At 61.2% G+C, this 14,739-nt stretch overlaps 1 protein-coding gene across 1 annotated transcript; it reads right to left on the bottom strand.

The window, feature by feature from the left end:
- Window positions 1-3,879: 3,879 nt before the first annotated feature.
- LOC141988411 (sulfotransferase 1 family member D1-like) lies at window positions 3,880-11,371 on the bottom strand. The gene is made up of 8 exons (XM_074954185.1): window positions 10,955-11,371; window positions 10,381-10,509; window positions 10,171-10,268; window positions 9,957-10,083; window positions 8,847-8,941; window positions 6,479-6,659; window positions 5,878-6,004; window positions 3,880-5,126 (listed from the first exon to the last, which is right to left on the bottom strand). Exons 1-7 carry the CDS (start codon window positions 11,133-11,135, stop codon window positions 5,892-5,894), a joined length of 924 nt encoding a protein of 307 aa, XP_074810286.1. The 5' UTR covers window positions 11,136-11,371; the 3' UTR covers window positions 3,880-5,126; window positions 5,878-5,891.
- Between the last annotated feature and the right edge of the window lie 3,368 nt (window positions 11,372-14,739).

Below are 14,739 nucleotides of genomic sequence, written 5' to 3'. Positions count from 1 at the left end.
GCAGGCAGTGCCAGCCAGCAGTCTGCGCCCGCCCCCTCCCTGCCATTCCCCCACTGGGCCGGCGGCAGTCCGGTGTCTGTCTCTAACCCCCTGTGTTTCTCAGCAGACGTGGACAGCCACGGGAGCTACGTGAACATCCGTGAGTGCTGGGGCCGGGGGGCGCGGGGGGGCGGGACGCGACGGGCGGGGCCCTCCTGGCTCTGCACCCCAGGTCCCGTCTCCAGCCCAGCGCTGCGGGGGAGGCTGAGGCTGGCAGGAGTCCCAGCGGGAGGGGTGCAGGGGGGAGGGAATGGGAGAGCGGGGTGGGGCGGGGGCACTTTGATCTGCCCCCCAGGTCGTGGGGCCGGGCGACTCAGGGTGCGTCTCTCTCTCTCAGACTCAGAGGAGAACTATGTGAATCTGGAGGGAGCCGAGGGGGGAAGTAAGTGAGACATGAACTGCAGCCGGACCCCCTTTGAAACCCTGCCCCACTGCCCTGCCCCATAGAGACCCTGCCCCACTGCTCTGCCCCATAGAGACCCTGCCACACCCCTTGCCCCCATAGAGACCCTGCTGCACCCCCCTGCCCCCAACAGAGACCCTGCCCCACTGCCCTGCCCCCAAAGAGATCCTGCCCCACTGCTCTGCCCCATAGAGACCCTGCCCCACCCCCTGCCCGAAAAGAGACCTTGCCCCCCATGGAGACCCTGCCCCACCCCCCTGCCTCCATAGAGACCCTGCCCCACTGACCTGGCCCCCTCCTGTTAGAAACCCCTCTCCGGCCCTTCTGAGAGAGACCCTGACCCACTGCCCCCATCCCTCTGTTTACCCATCTGTCCAGCCCCAGACACCCCCCCACTCCATCCGTCCATGGGTGCACCCCACACTCCCCACCTTAGATCCCTGCTAAAGCAGCGTTTTGGGGTCTCCTGGGTTACCAACAGCCCCACGTGGGAATGTTCCCCACTAAGGTCACAGCAGCAAAGGCCCCTTGGGCCTGGGGGAAGCCGGGGGGGGGTGAGTTTGGCCCACGCTGAGCCATGGGGAACGCCCCACACCTGAACCCAGATGGCCACAGGCTGGGCCAGTGCCCCACGTTACATTGCTGGGGGGCAGCTTGGGGAGGGCTCGCCCTGGGGCGGGGTGCTGTGTGCGGGTGCTGACGGTCCCTCGTCCCCCCGATCCGCCTTCCCAGCCGCGGCCTCTCACCCCGCTCCTGTGCCTTGTGCTTTGCAGGCTCCGAGGAGAAGGACAAGGAGTATCTGTGAGTCCTGGGGGGCTGCGCGCGGGGGGGGGGGGGGACACAGGGTGAGCTGCCAGGTGGGAGTGTAGGGCCTGACCCCTTCCTGGGGCGGGGGGAGGGGGGCTGGGCCCCTGCCCCGTCCTGCACGGTCACCCCTCTGCTCCTCCCCATCTGCAGCGAGGTGCTTCCAATGGAGGCCGAGAGAACCAGGCCCCACAAGCAGAAAGGCCCCAGTCGCGGCAAGGGTAAGTGCATGTGTGTGCATGCCCTAGTGTGTGTGTGCAGGCCCGGCGTGAGTGTGTGCGCAGCCCCTGTGTGCGTGTGAGTGTGTGTGTGCACGCCCTGGGGCGTGAGTGTGTGTGCGCAGCCCCTGTGTGCGTGTGAGTGTGTGTGTGTGTGTGCACACCCTGGCGTGTGTGTGAATGAGTGTGTGTGCAGGCCCTGTGTGCGTGTGAGTGTGTGTGTGTGTATGCACGCCCTGGCGTGTGTGTGCACGCCTGGTGTGTGAGTGTGTGTGCAGCCCCTGTGTGCGTGTGAGTGTGTGTGTGTGCACACCCTGGTGTGTGTGTGAATGAGTGTGTGTGCAGCCCGTGTGAGTGTGTGCGTGTGTGCACGCCCTGGCGTGTGAGTGCGTGACTCCTGCGTGTGCATTGCCTGGCTTGTGCATTGTCCCCCCCGAGGGGCTGCTCCATGCGACCGGCTCACGGGGCTGCGGCTGCTCCCAGCTGGGGGTGGGGGGGCCAGTCCCTTCGGCTGGCGCTGGCAGCTGGGGGTCCCGCCTTCACGCCCCGCCTGTGAGGAGCCGCCGTGTGACTTGCCCTGGCGAGCGTGGGCCCACGTCTCCCTTTCGCACGCACGAGGGGGACTCGGCACGTTGCCCCCGCCGGGGTCCAGCGGGGAACATTTCCTGCCCTACCCGAGGGCGCCGCGAGGGGGCCTGAGGCCCGCAGGGGAGCCCGGCCGGCGTCACCCCGGTCCTGCCCCGCGCACGCGTCCCTCACCCACAGTCCCCTTCCTTTCTCCCGGGCAGGTGAAAATGTCTCCTACGCGAACGTGGACGGCAAGGAGCCGAAACCCTGTTAGAGCTCTGCCCCCTGAGCCCCCCCCGCCCCTCCGAGCCTGACCCAGCCGCCCCCAGGCCCTGTGGGACTCCCCCTGACCCCGCAGGCCCCGGACACGCACTTTCTGCTGTGCCCGTGGAAAGAAGCCCCAGGCTGGGCGCAGCAGGCAGCCATAGCCCCCCGGGCCGGCGGGGACCCCCAGCCCCATGTCCCGACGCCTGCAGCCCTCTCCCTGGGGCTGAGCCCACCGTTCTCTCTCTCTCTCTCTCCCTCGCAGCCTCGCTGGATGAGCAGACGGCCGACTCCGACTATGTCAACGTGCCGTAGCCATGTGGGGCCGGGGACCAGCCGCCTGCAGCTCTGCCCCCCCCGGCAGGTCCCTCCCTGGGGCTGTGGGCGGGGGCTCTCGGGAGGGGGCGCAGCACGACCCATGTTCAGTACCTCGGAGAGCCCCAGCTAAGGAGCCGTGGTCCTCGCCGCCCCACAGCACAGGGGCTGGGCTCCCCAGCGGGGCCGAGCCGGCTGCCCCACAGCACAGGGGCTGGGCTCTTGGGGAATGGGTTCTCTAATTTGAGCACCAGGTCTGGCTTGGCCCCGTGCGGCCCGGTCCGGAAGGGGAGCTGCAGAGGGGATTTGCCCAGCCCTGTGCAGGAGGGGGGCAGGCACAGACCTGTCGTCTTCCCCATGCCTCCCCCGGGCCTAACTCGCCCGCAGCCTCCCCCATTGTTTACGGGCTTGTGAATATGTGTGTGTGTGAACCTTCCTGGTGAACCCGGGGATTCGCCCCAAATCCACCCCCGTGCCGGGGCCCCTGTCTCTGTCTACACCTGGGATCACGGTGTGAGCATAAAACCGTCCCAATAAACCAGGGATTTGCCCCTCAACCTCTGCCTGCCCCGGTGGTGTCTGTGTTCTCAGCGACGGTGTTACCGCCCCCCAAACTGCCGGCTGCTCTGGACCCCCACTGAATGTCTCCCCATGAGCCTGCTCTCTGCTCCCTTGTATGGCCCTGCCCTGCTCTCCTGCCCCATCAGCCTTCCCCACGACCCCTCCCCGTGACCCCCTGCTCCCCTCCCCCCATCATGGGCTTCATCTTGTAACCCTCTGTGGGCCCCCCCGTAACTCCCCACTGCCCCACAGTTCTGCCCCCCCATGGCCCCCTGCCCACCGCCAGCCCCATCCCTGCCCTGTGCTGGCCCTGCCCTGACTCACCCCCTGCTCACCTCCCGGCCCGTGCTGGCCCCACCCCTGCCCTGCACTGCCCCACTCCCTTCCTTGTGCTGGCCCCACCTCTGCCCTGCCTCCTGCCCCATGCTGGCTCTACCCCCTGCACTGCTGACCGGGCCATTAAAAGTTGGGTCGACGCAGGACTGGCAGGCTCCCTTCCCGGCTCCATGCAGCTCTCGGGAAGCGGTGACACGTCCCTCCGGCTCCTAGGTGCAGGGGCGGCCAGGGAGGCTCCACGCGATGCCCCCGCCCCGAGTGCCGGCTCTGCAGCTCCCATTGGCTGGGAACCGATACTGTGAATGACAACACACGGCCCCAGGCAGGCTACCCTAAGGCCTTGTGTGCACTAGAGTCTTGACTGATTTGTGCTATTTGTATTGACCCAGCTGACGCACACACGATTATTCGCTGTATCCCTGCTGGCACTCAGCCCCCGGGCCTGGCCCAGTTCTGGGTGTGGGGCCAAAGCGGCGCCAGGGCCCCGCCAGCTGGTGCCATTTCTAGAGCTCATCAGCTGAGTCCGGGGTGGGTAACAATTGTCCTTGTACAAAATTGTCTTAAAATTTCAACCAATTTTCATTTGTTTCTTCCCACTGATGGTGTGAAATTGCCGAAGTGGCTGTAGTGTCTGGTCCTAGTGTCTTTAATCAGGTTTCTGAAGGAGAGTGGGTTTGTAGATTTTACATGGAGATGTTTTCTGCTAAGAAGTGTCACGCTTACAAGGCTCAACTCCACTGCAAAAGGCAAGTGCCAGGGCTTCACCCAGAGATTGCCAAGACCAGAAGAGACCCCTGCCATCCAGTCTGTATAGCGCAGGCCAGAGAACGGCTCAGAACAATTCCAGTTTGAACTAGCAACGAGCATCTCTACGATGAGCTCAGCACCACCCCAGCATAAGGCCCTGCTCTATTTTATGCCAGCAAGAGCAGGTTTTAGTAATAAAACAGTTTTAGCCCTTGATCGTGCACCTGCTTAAGGAGGTGTGTCACTCTGAGCACCTGAATATCCCCTTTGACGCGTTTGTCACTCTGAAGTCAAGGGGGGAAGTTACAGACCTGTGTAAGTGTGTCGGGGTGGGGGGCCTTTCCCAGGGGGCGGCTAGTCCATTTCACTGGGGTGTAGTACTGCAGAAGGGTGAAACCTCCTTCGGGGCTGATTTCAATTCTTATTGAGCTTGACAGCTGTGAACTCCCCCTGCAGTTAGTGGCTGCAAGGACAGGACCAAAGGAGAAGGCAGCCTGCCCGAGAGTGGTGCTGAGGATGGTTTTGGGTAGGGGGCACTGGTGGCTGTGAGAAGCCAGAACAGACACAAAACTGAAAGGCTGGGGTCTTATCTAACCAGCGCGTCAGTGAAGACGCTGTGTGCGCCAGGGCTTCGCCCATCCGCGTAGGTGTCCACCTCCCCGAGAGGCAGTAGCCGGGCCGCTTGGAGAATTAGTCCGTCCACCTAGCGCTGCCTACGCTGGGGCTGAGGTTGGTATACCGGCATCTCTCAAGTGTGTAGATTTTCACACCTCTGAGGGCTGTCGCTATGCCGAAGAACATTCCTAGTGGAGACCCGGCCTGCGAGAGTCAGAGCCAGCCTGAGGGAGCAGCCGGCAGTGCGGTGTCTGCCCCTGGAAGAAACAGGCAGAGAGGGTTTTGGTTGGGGATGCAGGCTTAGAAGAGCGGTCTTGGTGCTCTGAGCAAATAACCCCCCAGTTTCCTGGTGTCTGCGTCTCTCTGCGTTCCGCGACGCAGGACTTTGTACAGTTTGTAAATAAACAAAACTGCATCAAAGAAATCCCCGACTGCCACCGATTTCTCCTCCTCACAGGAACAAGCTGCTGGATTTTTGGCTAGCTGCTCAGGTCAAAGGGTTACACTCCTGCCCTTGCTAGCGGCTCTGAGGACGAGGGGAATGCAGAGACCCCCCAGCCCCATGGAATCTGTCCCCCCAGAGTTGCCAGCTTTTCCTGTGGTGCTGGCAGGGCCTCCCAGCCAAGTCCCTTTTCCCTTTCCCTGGCTCACAGAGAACAACCCTGAGTTCATTGCTATTTACACAGCCCCATGGAGGAAATGCAGCCTGCCCGCCCCCCACCCCCCCGCTTGACATCGATCTGCGACTTCCTGACAGGTGAGCTCTCTGTGGTGCGACTCACCCTCCAAGCAGCACCTGAGCCCCAGGGGACGGGAGGACACTCGGGGAGGGGGGGTGGGGGGGGCCATCGTGGGCACATCCTGTCTCGGGCTGAAGGGGAAGTTTCCTGAGGCACCAGCCCCCACTCCCACCTCTGGGACACGCCCTCCCAGGTATCACAATGTCCAGGGTCAGGAGATAAACTTTTATTGCAGCGCTGTTCCCGGGGGCGGGGGGCCTGTCTGCACCTGTGGGGCGGGCCCTAGATCTGGGTCCGGAAGTGCAGGCCGGTCCCCTCCATGCGGCGCTGGTAATGGGCGTCGAATGCCTCGCTCTGCGCCACGGTGAAATGGTTCTTCCAGTCGCCAACCTCGCCTGGGGAGGAGAGGGGGTATCAGCGGGGAGACCCCTCACCAGCAGCAGCTGCCCCTTCCCCAGGAAGTGCCTTCCACCCCCAGCCAGGGGACCCCGGCTCCAGGGAGCGCCCCCCTCCATACCGTGCCCCGCAGCCGGCTGGGTCACAGGACAGGACCGCCGGGAAGAATGCCATGGGGACCCAGCCCAACAGGAGTTACCCAGAATCCCTGGGAAGAGCCGAAAGGACACGACCCTGCCCCCCCACCTGTGACCTTATGGGGCGCTAATGCCAGGTGAGCACGGCCCCCCACAAGGGACTATGGGTAATAAGGCAAGGCTTCAGACCAAGCAGACATTACCCAGAGTACCTTGCGCAAGTCCCCTAGGCCCCGTTCCAGAGGGCTACGGAGCAGTGTATAGGGAACTTTCCAGACAAAGCCAGTGGGGTAAGGGGTCCCCACAATCCCCAGGTCCCCCTCCCCCTCCGCTCACCCTTGCGCATGAAGGGGCTGATGGTCTGGTCGAAGATGACGCTGGGGATACTGCTATAGTTGGCCATGGGGTTCTCCTTCATGATCTGGAAGGACGTTTGCTGGACGATTTTCTCCAGCACCTCTGGAGGCAGCTCCACCTCCAAGAAGTCCATGACCCTGCGGATCTCCCGGGCCGGGTCCTGGTGAGGGAGAAGGATGCTGATCCAACGGCCTCTTGATGGCAACTGGCTGAGGGCCCAGGGGTGCATAAGGGTTACAGGGATCCCTTGGGTCTGGTAGCTACACAGAAGTTCGCCAAGGGACGTGGTGTGAGGTCTTTAATGAAAGCCTGTGTTGCACTGGACATGGGGTATGGCACTAGGTAACGAGTTATGTATAGACACTGAACTCTGCCACCTCACTGGTTACCCCTTTTCCCAGATAATGTATTAATATGTTGAGCAGGGCTGAGCCCAGGACAGACCCCTGGGGGACCCCACTATTTATCCCTCTCCACTGTGAAAACTGACCATTTATTCCTGCCCTTTGTTCCCTGCCTTTTAATCAGTTACTGATCCATGAGAGGCGCTTCCCTCTTATCCCAGGACAGCTCACTTGGCTTAAGAGCCTTTGGTGAGGGGCTTGTGAAAGGCTTTCTGAGTGAGCGTCTCCGCTGCGGTAAAATACCTGCAGCTGGCCTGCGTCAGCTGACTCGGGCTCTGTGACGTTATTGACTTGAACTGGGACCGTATAGATCATTGTTGCAACCAAGGTCCTGTATTAGCACCAAATCTTGTATAAAGGGGGTCAAATAAGGTGTCTAAGACAAGGTTACGGTTGGCTGGTTAGGATTATGCGATCTGTTTGCATGTATCATTTTTGTATTTAAAGTTATAAGTATTGGCTCTATACTGTCTGTATTCCAAACTTATGCTATGCTTCCGGGGGACACCCCAGGCAAGTTGGGGTCAGCTCTGCCTAGCCTGCTGGGTGGCCCATTAAGGACCCTCAGCGACACAACTGACCCACTGAGAGAAGGCAGACACACCTGGGGACTCGGCCAGGTGCGCAGGGCCCTGTCTAGGGACAGAGCTCTGAGGTGTTCCCAGGCCATGGGATGGGCAGCTTGTCCTTGGGACAAAGAAAGCAGAGACCACATGGCAAGAGACTATAAAAGGCAGCTGCCGCTCCTCCATCTTGTCTTCAATCCTGCGTCTGGCCTCTGGAGGGACTTTGCTACCCTGAAGCTTTGAACCAAGGACTGAAGGACCCATCCCAGCTGGGGATGTTCTCCAGAGACGGGATTTGAACCTGCCGTTTATTCCATCCCTGCTGCAAGCCTGAGCGAAGAACTTGGCCATGACTGGATGGAATTGATTCCATTGAACCCGTTCTAGCTCTCGTCTCTATATTTTTCCTTTTATGAATAAACCTTTAGATTTTAGATTCGAAGGGATTGGCAACAGCGTGATTGGTGGGTAGGATCTGATTTGTACATTCACCTGGGTCTATAAAACTGCAGCGTAGACATTTGGTGCTCGGGCTGGAGCCCGGATTCTGGGACCTTGCGGGGGAGGCGGGAGAAGGGTCTCGGGGCTTCACCCCCCACAGGGCATGCCTGTCGGGGCTCGGGGCTTCCACAGGAGCAGGGTTGAAGCCCTGAGACTCCCTGTCCCCGCAGAGCTGAAGCCCCAAGTCTCGGCAGGTGAGCCCCACAGGGCTGAAGCCCTGGCACACACGCCTGAGCTCTTAAACATCTGAAGATTGTTGTGTGCGGCTGGGTACGTCTGGCCACCCCTAAGTTATTCCCTCAGTCTGTGAGGAGAAGCTACCAGCGAGCTTGATCTTTTGAGATGTGATTTCAGCCAAACTGATTGAAAATGCTGGGAGAAGGACTTGGAATTAACGATCTTGCAGGAGACAGCCAGGGGAACGCCTTGTGAGATAACTGAGGCACTCGAAAGCAGGTTATGTAACTATTTCCAGTATTCTCATTCTATGGCTTGACGCCCTCTTCTTTGACGCTAAACTTCTCGTGGTTCTCACTGTCACTGCGTCAAAGTGCGGCGCAAAGGGGAGCGGGATCCGGAGGGGGATTTTACCAGCCGGTGGGTTCTGACTCTGGGGTCTGGAAGTGCTGGGAGTGTGCAGGGGATCGGGGCTGGTAACTCCAGAGAGGGGCTCCAAGGGGCCAGGGTGTGCGCCGGGCGCTCGCTAACCTGGACAGAGTGAGCCCCACGGAGGCTGGGGCGGCAGAGGTTGTAGTGCCAGAGGCTGGTGGTTTCAGGGAACTGACCCATGGCGGGGCCAGACACGACTCTGTCATGCTAAGACCCCTGGGCAGCGTGACTTGCCCCTTGCCCCCCGTCCCCTCCTTCCACACTCACCTCTTTCATGTCCTCATAGAAGACGTAGAGGATGCGGTGATTGGCCCGTTCAGCCCAGTATCCACAGACGTGGTCATACCACGAGCCCCAGGCCACTGTGGGGAGAGAGGCCAAGCTGACATGACCCTAATCCCTTGGGCAGAGGTCATAGGATGTGACCTTTGGTGTGGTCACCATACGGACTCCTGCCAGAATTCCTTGCTAGCCTCCCCCAGCGGGTAAGGACCGGTCCGTATCCCCGACGGGGGAAACCTCAGGTCTGGAACCAAGGGAGCTTCCTCACACCCACAATCCCTTAGGGCCCCCACAGCCTAGGAAGGGGTGGGGAGGGAGGTGGGGCTGCCATGGGGCCTCTGAACCCTCTTGACCAGTGTCACGGAGTGCCCGGGCGATGCTCTGGAACTGCTCCCCATGAAGCCAGTCAGGACTCTGGGGCAGTCGCCTTCCGGTGAGCAGCCTGTCCGCAGGGCAAACAGCTCACACGGCTTCCACCTTCCTGGGTCTGACCTCGGAGCATTCAGCATCCTCTGCCCCTCCGTGTGCTTCCCACAGCGAGACCGCTCAGGCGGGGCTCCTGGGGAAGCCAGAGGGTCCTGCACCCCAACTTCGCAGTCAGACGGGACTCTCAGCCAGCCAGTAAAACAGAGGTTTATTAGACGACAGGAACATGGTCTAACACAGAGCTTGTAGGTGCAGAGAACAGGACCCCTCAGCTGGGTCCATTCTGGAGGGCAGTGAGCCAGACAACCATGTCTGCACTTCACTCCATGTCCTAGCCAGCCCCAAACTGAAACTCCCTCCAGCCCCTCCTCCTCTGGGCTTTGTTCCTTTCCCGGGCCAGGAGGTCACCTGATTCCTTTGTTCTCCAACCCTTTAGCTCTCACCTTGCAGGGGGGAAGGGCCAGGCCATCAGTGGCCAGGAAACAGGGTGTCGGCCATTCTCTGTGTCCAGACCCCTGCACACACATGCCCTCTAGGGCTCTGCAGTGATCATACACCCTTACCCCACCACCTAGATACTTAAGAACTGCATAGGGGAAACTGAGGCACCCCCACAATATTCGGAGGAAACACTAAGAACAGTCCCACTTCGTCACATCCAGTACTAACGTTTCCCATCCATGAACTTCTGCAGATAGAGCTCCCAGGGCCCCGGCTCGGGCTGTGTCTTGTTCATCTGGTCAAAGAAGTAATACGAGACCAAGTTATCCTTGGCATTTCGGGCCACGTAGATCACCTGGGGAAGAGAGAACAACGTGACTGTGGATTGGGATTTAGGGGTACCGGCAGGGCTGTTGGGGGACAGGGGGAAAGTGTCTCTTGCCTTGCATCTGTTCTCCCAGAAGGACTTGGGAACCAGCTGGAAGGGCAGGTGGGTCTTGATGACTCGGGGGGGAGGAACATTCGCCAGCTGCTGCACACCTGGGAGAGACGGGACCAGAGGGGGCGTCAGCCCTGCGGGGGGAGCCCAGCAAGGCGGTGGTGGGGTTGCAGCCTTGCCCTGCCCCCGGGCAGGCAGAGCGGAAGCACCCACCTGAGAGCACTGAGGGAGGGGAGCAGATCTCCAGGAAGGGGATCCGGATGTGGGTCGGGGCTCGGCAGGCTTTTTCCACGTCCCCTCGGACCAGGATCAGGTCCACGATCTCCTGCATCCACGTGGTCCCTGCAGCGAGACAGTCACAGACAGAGACCCCACCATCCCTGCTCACGCCCAGGCAGCTTGATCCAGAACCTCTGGCAAGGGGCAGTCGTAGGACAGGATGCTACAGCGCCCCCTGCTGGGAGAGCAGCGCCCCTCCGCCACCCCACAGCGCCCCCTGCTGGGAGAGAGGTGCCCCTCCCCCTCCCTATAGCACCCCTGCTGGGAGAGCAGCGCCCCTCCTCTCCCCACAGCACCCCGCTCCCTCCCCACAGCACCCCCTGCTGGGACAGGCCGGGGCTGGAGTAGCCAGGAGCTCCCCCCACAGCCAGCGCCCCGCCCCCTCCCCACAGCGCTCCCTGATGGGAGAGGCCGGGCTGGAGTAGATGGCAGCTCCCCACGCTGTAAGTGCTTCTGCCCCACTCCCTATGGCGCCCCCTGCTGGGGGAGGCCGGGTCTGGTCTCTTACCCGCCTTGGGGTAGGTGGAGATGAGCAGGTCGTCAGGCCAGGCCTGGAAGTCCTCGATGGGGCCCCACTGCTGGGCGATGGGCTCCATGAGCGGGATCCCGTGGACCAGCTGGAGGGGGAAGCGGTGGAAGACGTCCTGGGATTCTTGCAAGACCCTAGCGTAGGTCTTTGGCGCTGCCATGGCACCTGCTTCAAGGGGCGGGGTGGGGAGCCCTGCTCAAGGATAGGGACCCCTTGGGGGATTCCTAGCCGGGGGGAGCAGGCTGGTTTCTGGGGGACCTAGCCAGGGGGAGCAGGTGGGATTCGGGGGGGTGCTGCCTCAGGGCTTCCTGGCTGAAGGCGCAGGCTGGGTCCCGCCTGATCCTGTCGGAGCTGCTGGCCGTGTCCTTTGCAGCTGAGATTTCTCCCTGCACAAAGATCAGTAAATAACCTTTACCTTCAGTCCAGCTGGCCACGCAACGAGGGGCTGAACTTGTAACCCTCCTGTGCCAGGTGGAGCTGGCAGCCACCCGGGCCGGGTTCAATATCTAGGGGTTCCTCTGCACCGACACAACCCAGAACCGGCTCCAGCCCCCACCCAGGGACCTGGGACAATTACCGCCCACCCCGGGCGCCACTGAGAGGTAAAACTCCCCCCCCTCGCACGCACAGAGTCTGAGTGTAGAAAAGAGACTCTTAACGAGAGGAGGGACGTCGCCCGGCATGAATTAGGGAAAATGCCACAAGCCGGATTCATACACGTAACGCTGTGAGCGGGACGCCCACACCAGGGTGTCGGGGGCAGAACGTCCGCCTCCTGTTCCTGTTCCTGAGACCAGTTCCTTGTCTGTGCCCCCCAGTCTCCCTCCACCCCACCCCACTCACAAGGGGGGTCCCTGGTCAGTGAGGACCCAGGCCTCAGAGGTGCGTCTGTGTGAGCTCCCCTCCCGCCCGGGGGAGAAGGCACCTGGCTTGTTCCCCCCTCTGAGAACTTGCTTTGGCTGCACCCCCCCCAGCTGCTCATTCCGCTCTGCTGGCCCCTGACCAGCTACGGTACCTCTCTCCTAGCCCCCGGCCAGCCACAGCTCCTCTCTGCTAGCCCCCGGCCAGCCACAGTGCCTCTCTGCTAGTCCCCGGCCAGACACGGCTCCTCTCTGCTAGTCCCCAGCCAGCCACGGCTCCTCTCTGCTAGTCCCCAGCCAGCCACAGCTCCTCTCTGCTAGCCCCCGGCCAGCCACAGTGCCTCTCTGCTAGTCCCCGGCCAGACACGGCTCCTCTCTGCTAGTCCCCAGCCAGCCACAGCTCCTCTCTGCTTGTCCCCAGCCAGCCACGTCTCCTCTCTGCTAGTCCCCAGCCAGCCACAGCTCCTCTCTGCTTGTCCCCAGCCAGCCACGTCTCCTCTCTGCTAGTCCCCAGCCAGCCACAGCTCCTCTCTGCTTGTCCCCAGCCAGCCACGTCTCCTCTGTGCTAGTCCCCAGCCAGCCACAGCTCCTCTCTGCTAGTCCCCAGCCAGCCACGGCTCCTCTCTCTTGGTCACCCAGCCAGCCACGGTTGTCTGGCTCACTGCCCCCGAAAATGGACCCAGCTGAGGGGTCCTGTTCTCTGCACCTACAAGCTCTGTGTTAGACCATGTTCCTGTCGTCTAATAAACCTCCTGTTTCCCCGGCTGGCTGAGAGTCCCGTCTGACTGCGGAGTTGGGGGGCAGAACCCTCTGGCTTCCCCAGGACCCCGCCTGGGCGGACTGGCTGTGGGAAGCGCAGGGAGGGGCAGAGGAGACTGAAGGCTCCGAGGTCAGACCCAGGAAGGTGGAAGCTGGGTGAGCTGTGTGCCCTGCAGACAGGCTGCTCCCCGAGAGGAGGCTCCCCCAGAGTCCTGCCTGGCTTCGTGGGGAGCAGTTCCAGAGCATCGCCCGGGGACTCCGTGACACCCACCACAAGTGATTTCAGCTCTCATCTGAGCACTTTAACGTAACAAAAGGCTCCTAATGAAACCTATTTAGCTCTGTGATTGAACGATGGCAGGAACAGGCTAAACCAGTCTGGAGACCCCTAGGCAGAGTCCACACCTCCTGGCTGGGACGCCTGTCCCCACCCCTCTTACTTTCACAGGGCTCTAGCATGTCTGTAACTCAGGCCATAGAACTTCTCCCGAAACAATTCCTAGAGCAGATCACGGTAGCATTTCATTTCACTAAGGGGGTGTGATGAAGTGGGAGAGTTCTTGTTTTTCCTTAAAAAGAACAGGAGGACTTGTGGCACCTTAGAGACTAACCAATTTATTTGAGCATAAGCTTTCATGAGCTACAGCTCACTTCATCGGATGCTGTAGCTCACGAAAGCTCATGCTCAAATAAATGTGTTAGTCTCTAAGGTGCCACAAGTCCTCCTGTTCTTTTTGCGGATCCAGACTAACACGGCTGCTACTCTGAAACTTGTTTTTCCTTGTTTCCTATGGGGGATTTTCTTGGTTTTCCTCTGGTTTGCATGCAGAGGGGGTGGGACTCAGTTTCCCTAGGTGCTACAGGTTTAACGAGGTGATGGGAGAGGGAGTTTGTGGTTACCCAGGACCAGCGAGGGAACTTGGGACCCCGGCCAGTGGCCTGGAGAATGGAGACCCCAGCGACGGGTGACCTGGGGACCCGGAGGCCCAGCTCGGGAGTCCCAGCTGGGTCAGGCCAGTGGGGGGACAATGGGCCGTGGAGAAAGGGGAGGGGGCCCAGGTGACGCTGTTTACGACCCTGTTTACCTGGAGAGGAGACAATGGACAGAGGTGGGGCTTGGGGCCGGTGATATTGGATGCCCAGCGGGGAAGCAGGGGGTCTCAGGGCTGGAGAGAGGGAGCAGGCAGAGCCCCCCTGGATGCAGGGGAGACTGGGATGTGCTGGGCTGAGGGAGGCCAGGCCTGAGGCCCGGAGAGTTTCCTGTGCTGGGTTCAGATGCTCAATAACCCTCCTGTTTTACGCTGGCGGAGAGTCGCTCCGTGTGACTCAGTTTCAGTTTGGGGCTGGGTGGAGGAACACAGGGAACCCCAGGGCTGGGGTCTAAGCTCCCTGCTCCCCCAGAAGGACTTGACTGAGGGGTCCTGGGTGTCCCCACAAGCTCTGTTTTGGACTGTGTTCCTGTTGTCCAATAAACCTTCTGTTTTACTGGCTGGCTGAGAGTCTCAGTGAATCCCAGGAAGAGGGGTGCAGGGCCTGGACTCCCCCACACTCCGTGACAACTGGTGGCAGAGGTGGGATGTACTGCACTCCGTGAATGGCGCTTCGTGCAGTAAGTGACTGGGGAACAGTAAAACGAAGGGGGATTGACGGGGACCGGGCGTGCTGAAGATTCAGAGAGAGACGGTTCCAGGGGGCGGTTAGCCCCTGGGAGTGTGTGATCAGAGAGAAGGACTTTTGCAGTAGCAGGGTCCCCCGGGGGATTGCAGCGAGCGGTCCCAGGGGCGGAGGAGTCTGCAGCTCGACCCTGGCAAAGAGGTGGTGACCTCAAGAAGGACTGGCACACTAGGGGCTTTTCCTGGAAACCGTGGACAGCTGCCCGGCCTGCGAGTGGCCAGCCGGGAGATGTACGCTAAACGCCTTAAGAGCGACCTGGTGGAGCTGTGCAGGCAGAGGGGGCTGCGCGTCGGGAGGTCCACCAAGGAACAGCTGATTGCCCAGCTGGAGGAGAGGGATCGCTTGGATGACCCGATCCCTGTCCCTGAGGGAAGCCGCCCGGCGGACGCAGCATGGGCCCTGGGGCCTGACCGGGCTGGGAGGGGTCAGACTGCTGCCCAGGACATCCCGAGACCCTTCCTACCTAGGCCT

The sequence above is a fragment of the Natator depressus genome, chromosome 6 (genome assembly GCF_965152275.1).
Source record: "Natator depressus isolate rNatDep1 chromosome 6, rNatDep2.hap1, whole genome shotgun sequence".
Classification (NCBI taxonomy): domain Eukaryota; kingdom Metazoa; phylum Chordata; order Testudines; family Cheloniidae; genus Natator; species Natator depressus.
This window is presented reverse-complemented; position numbering and strand designations above follow the sequence as displayed.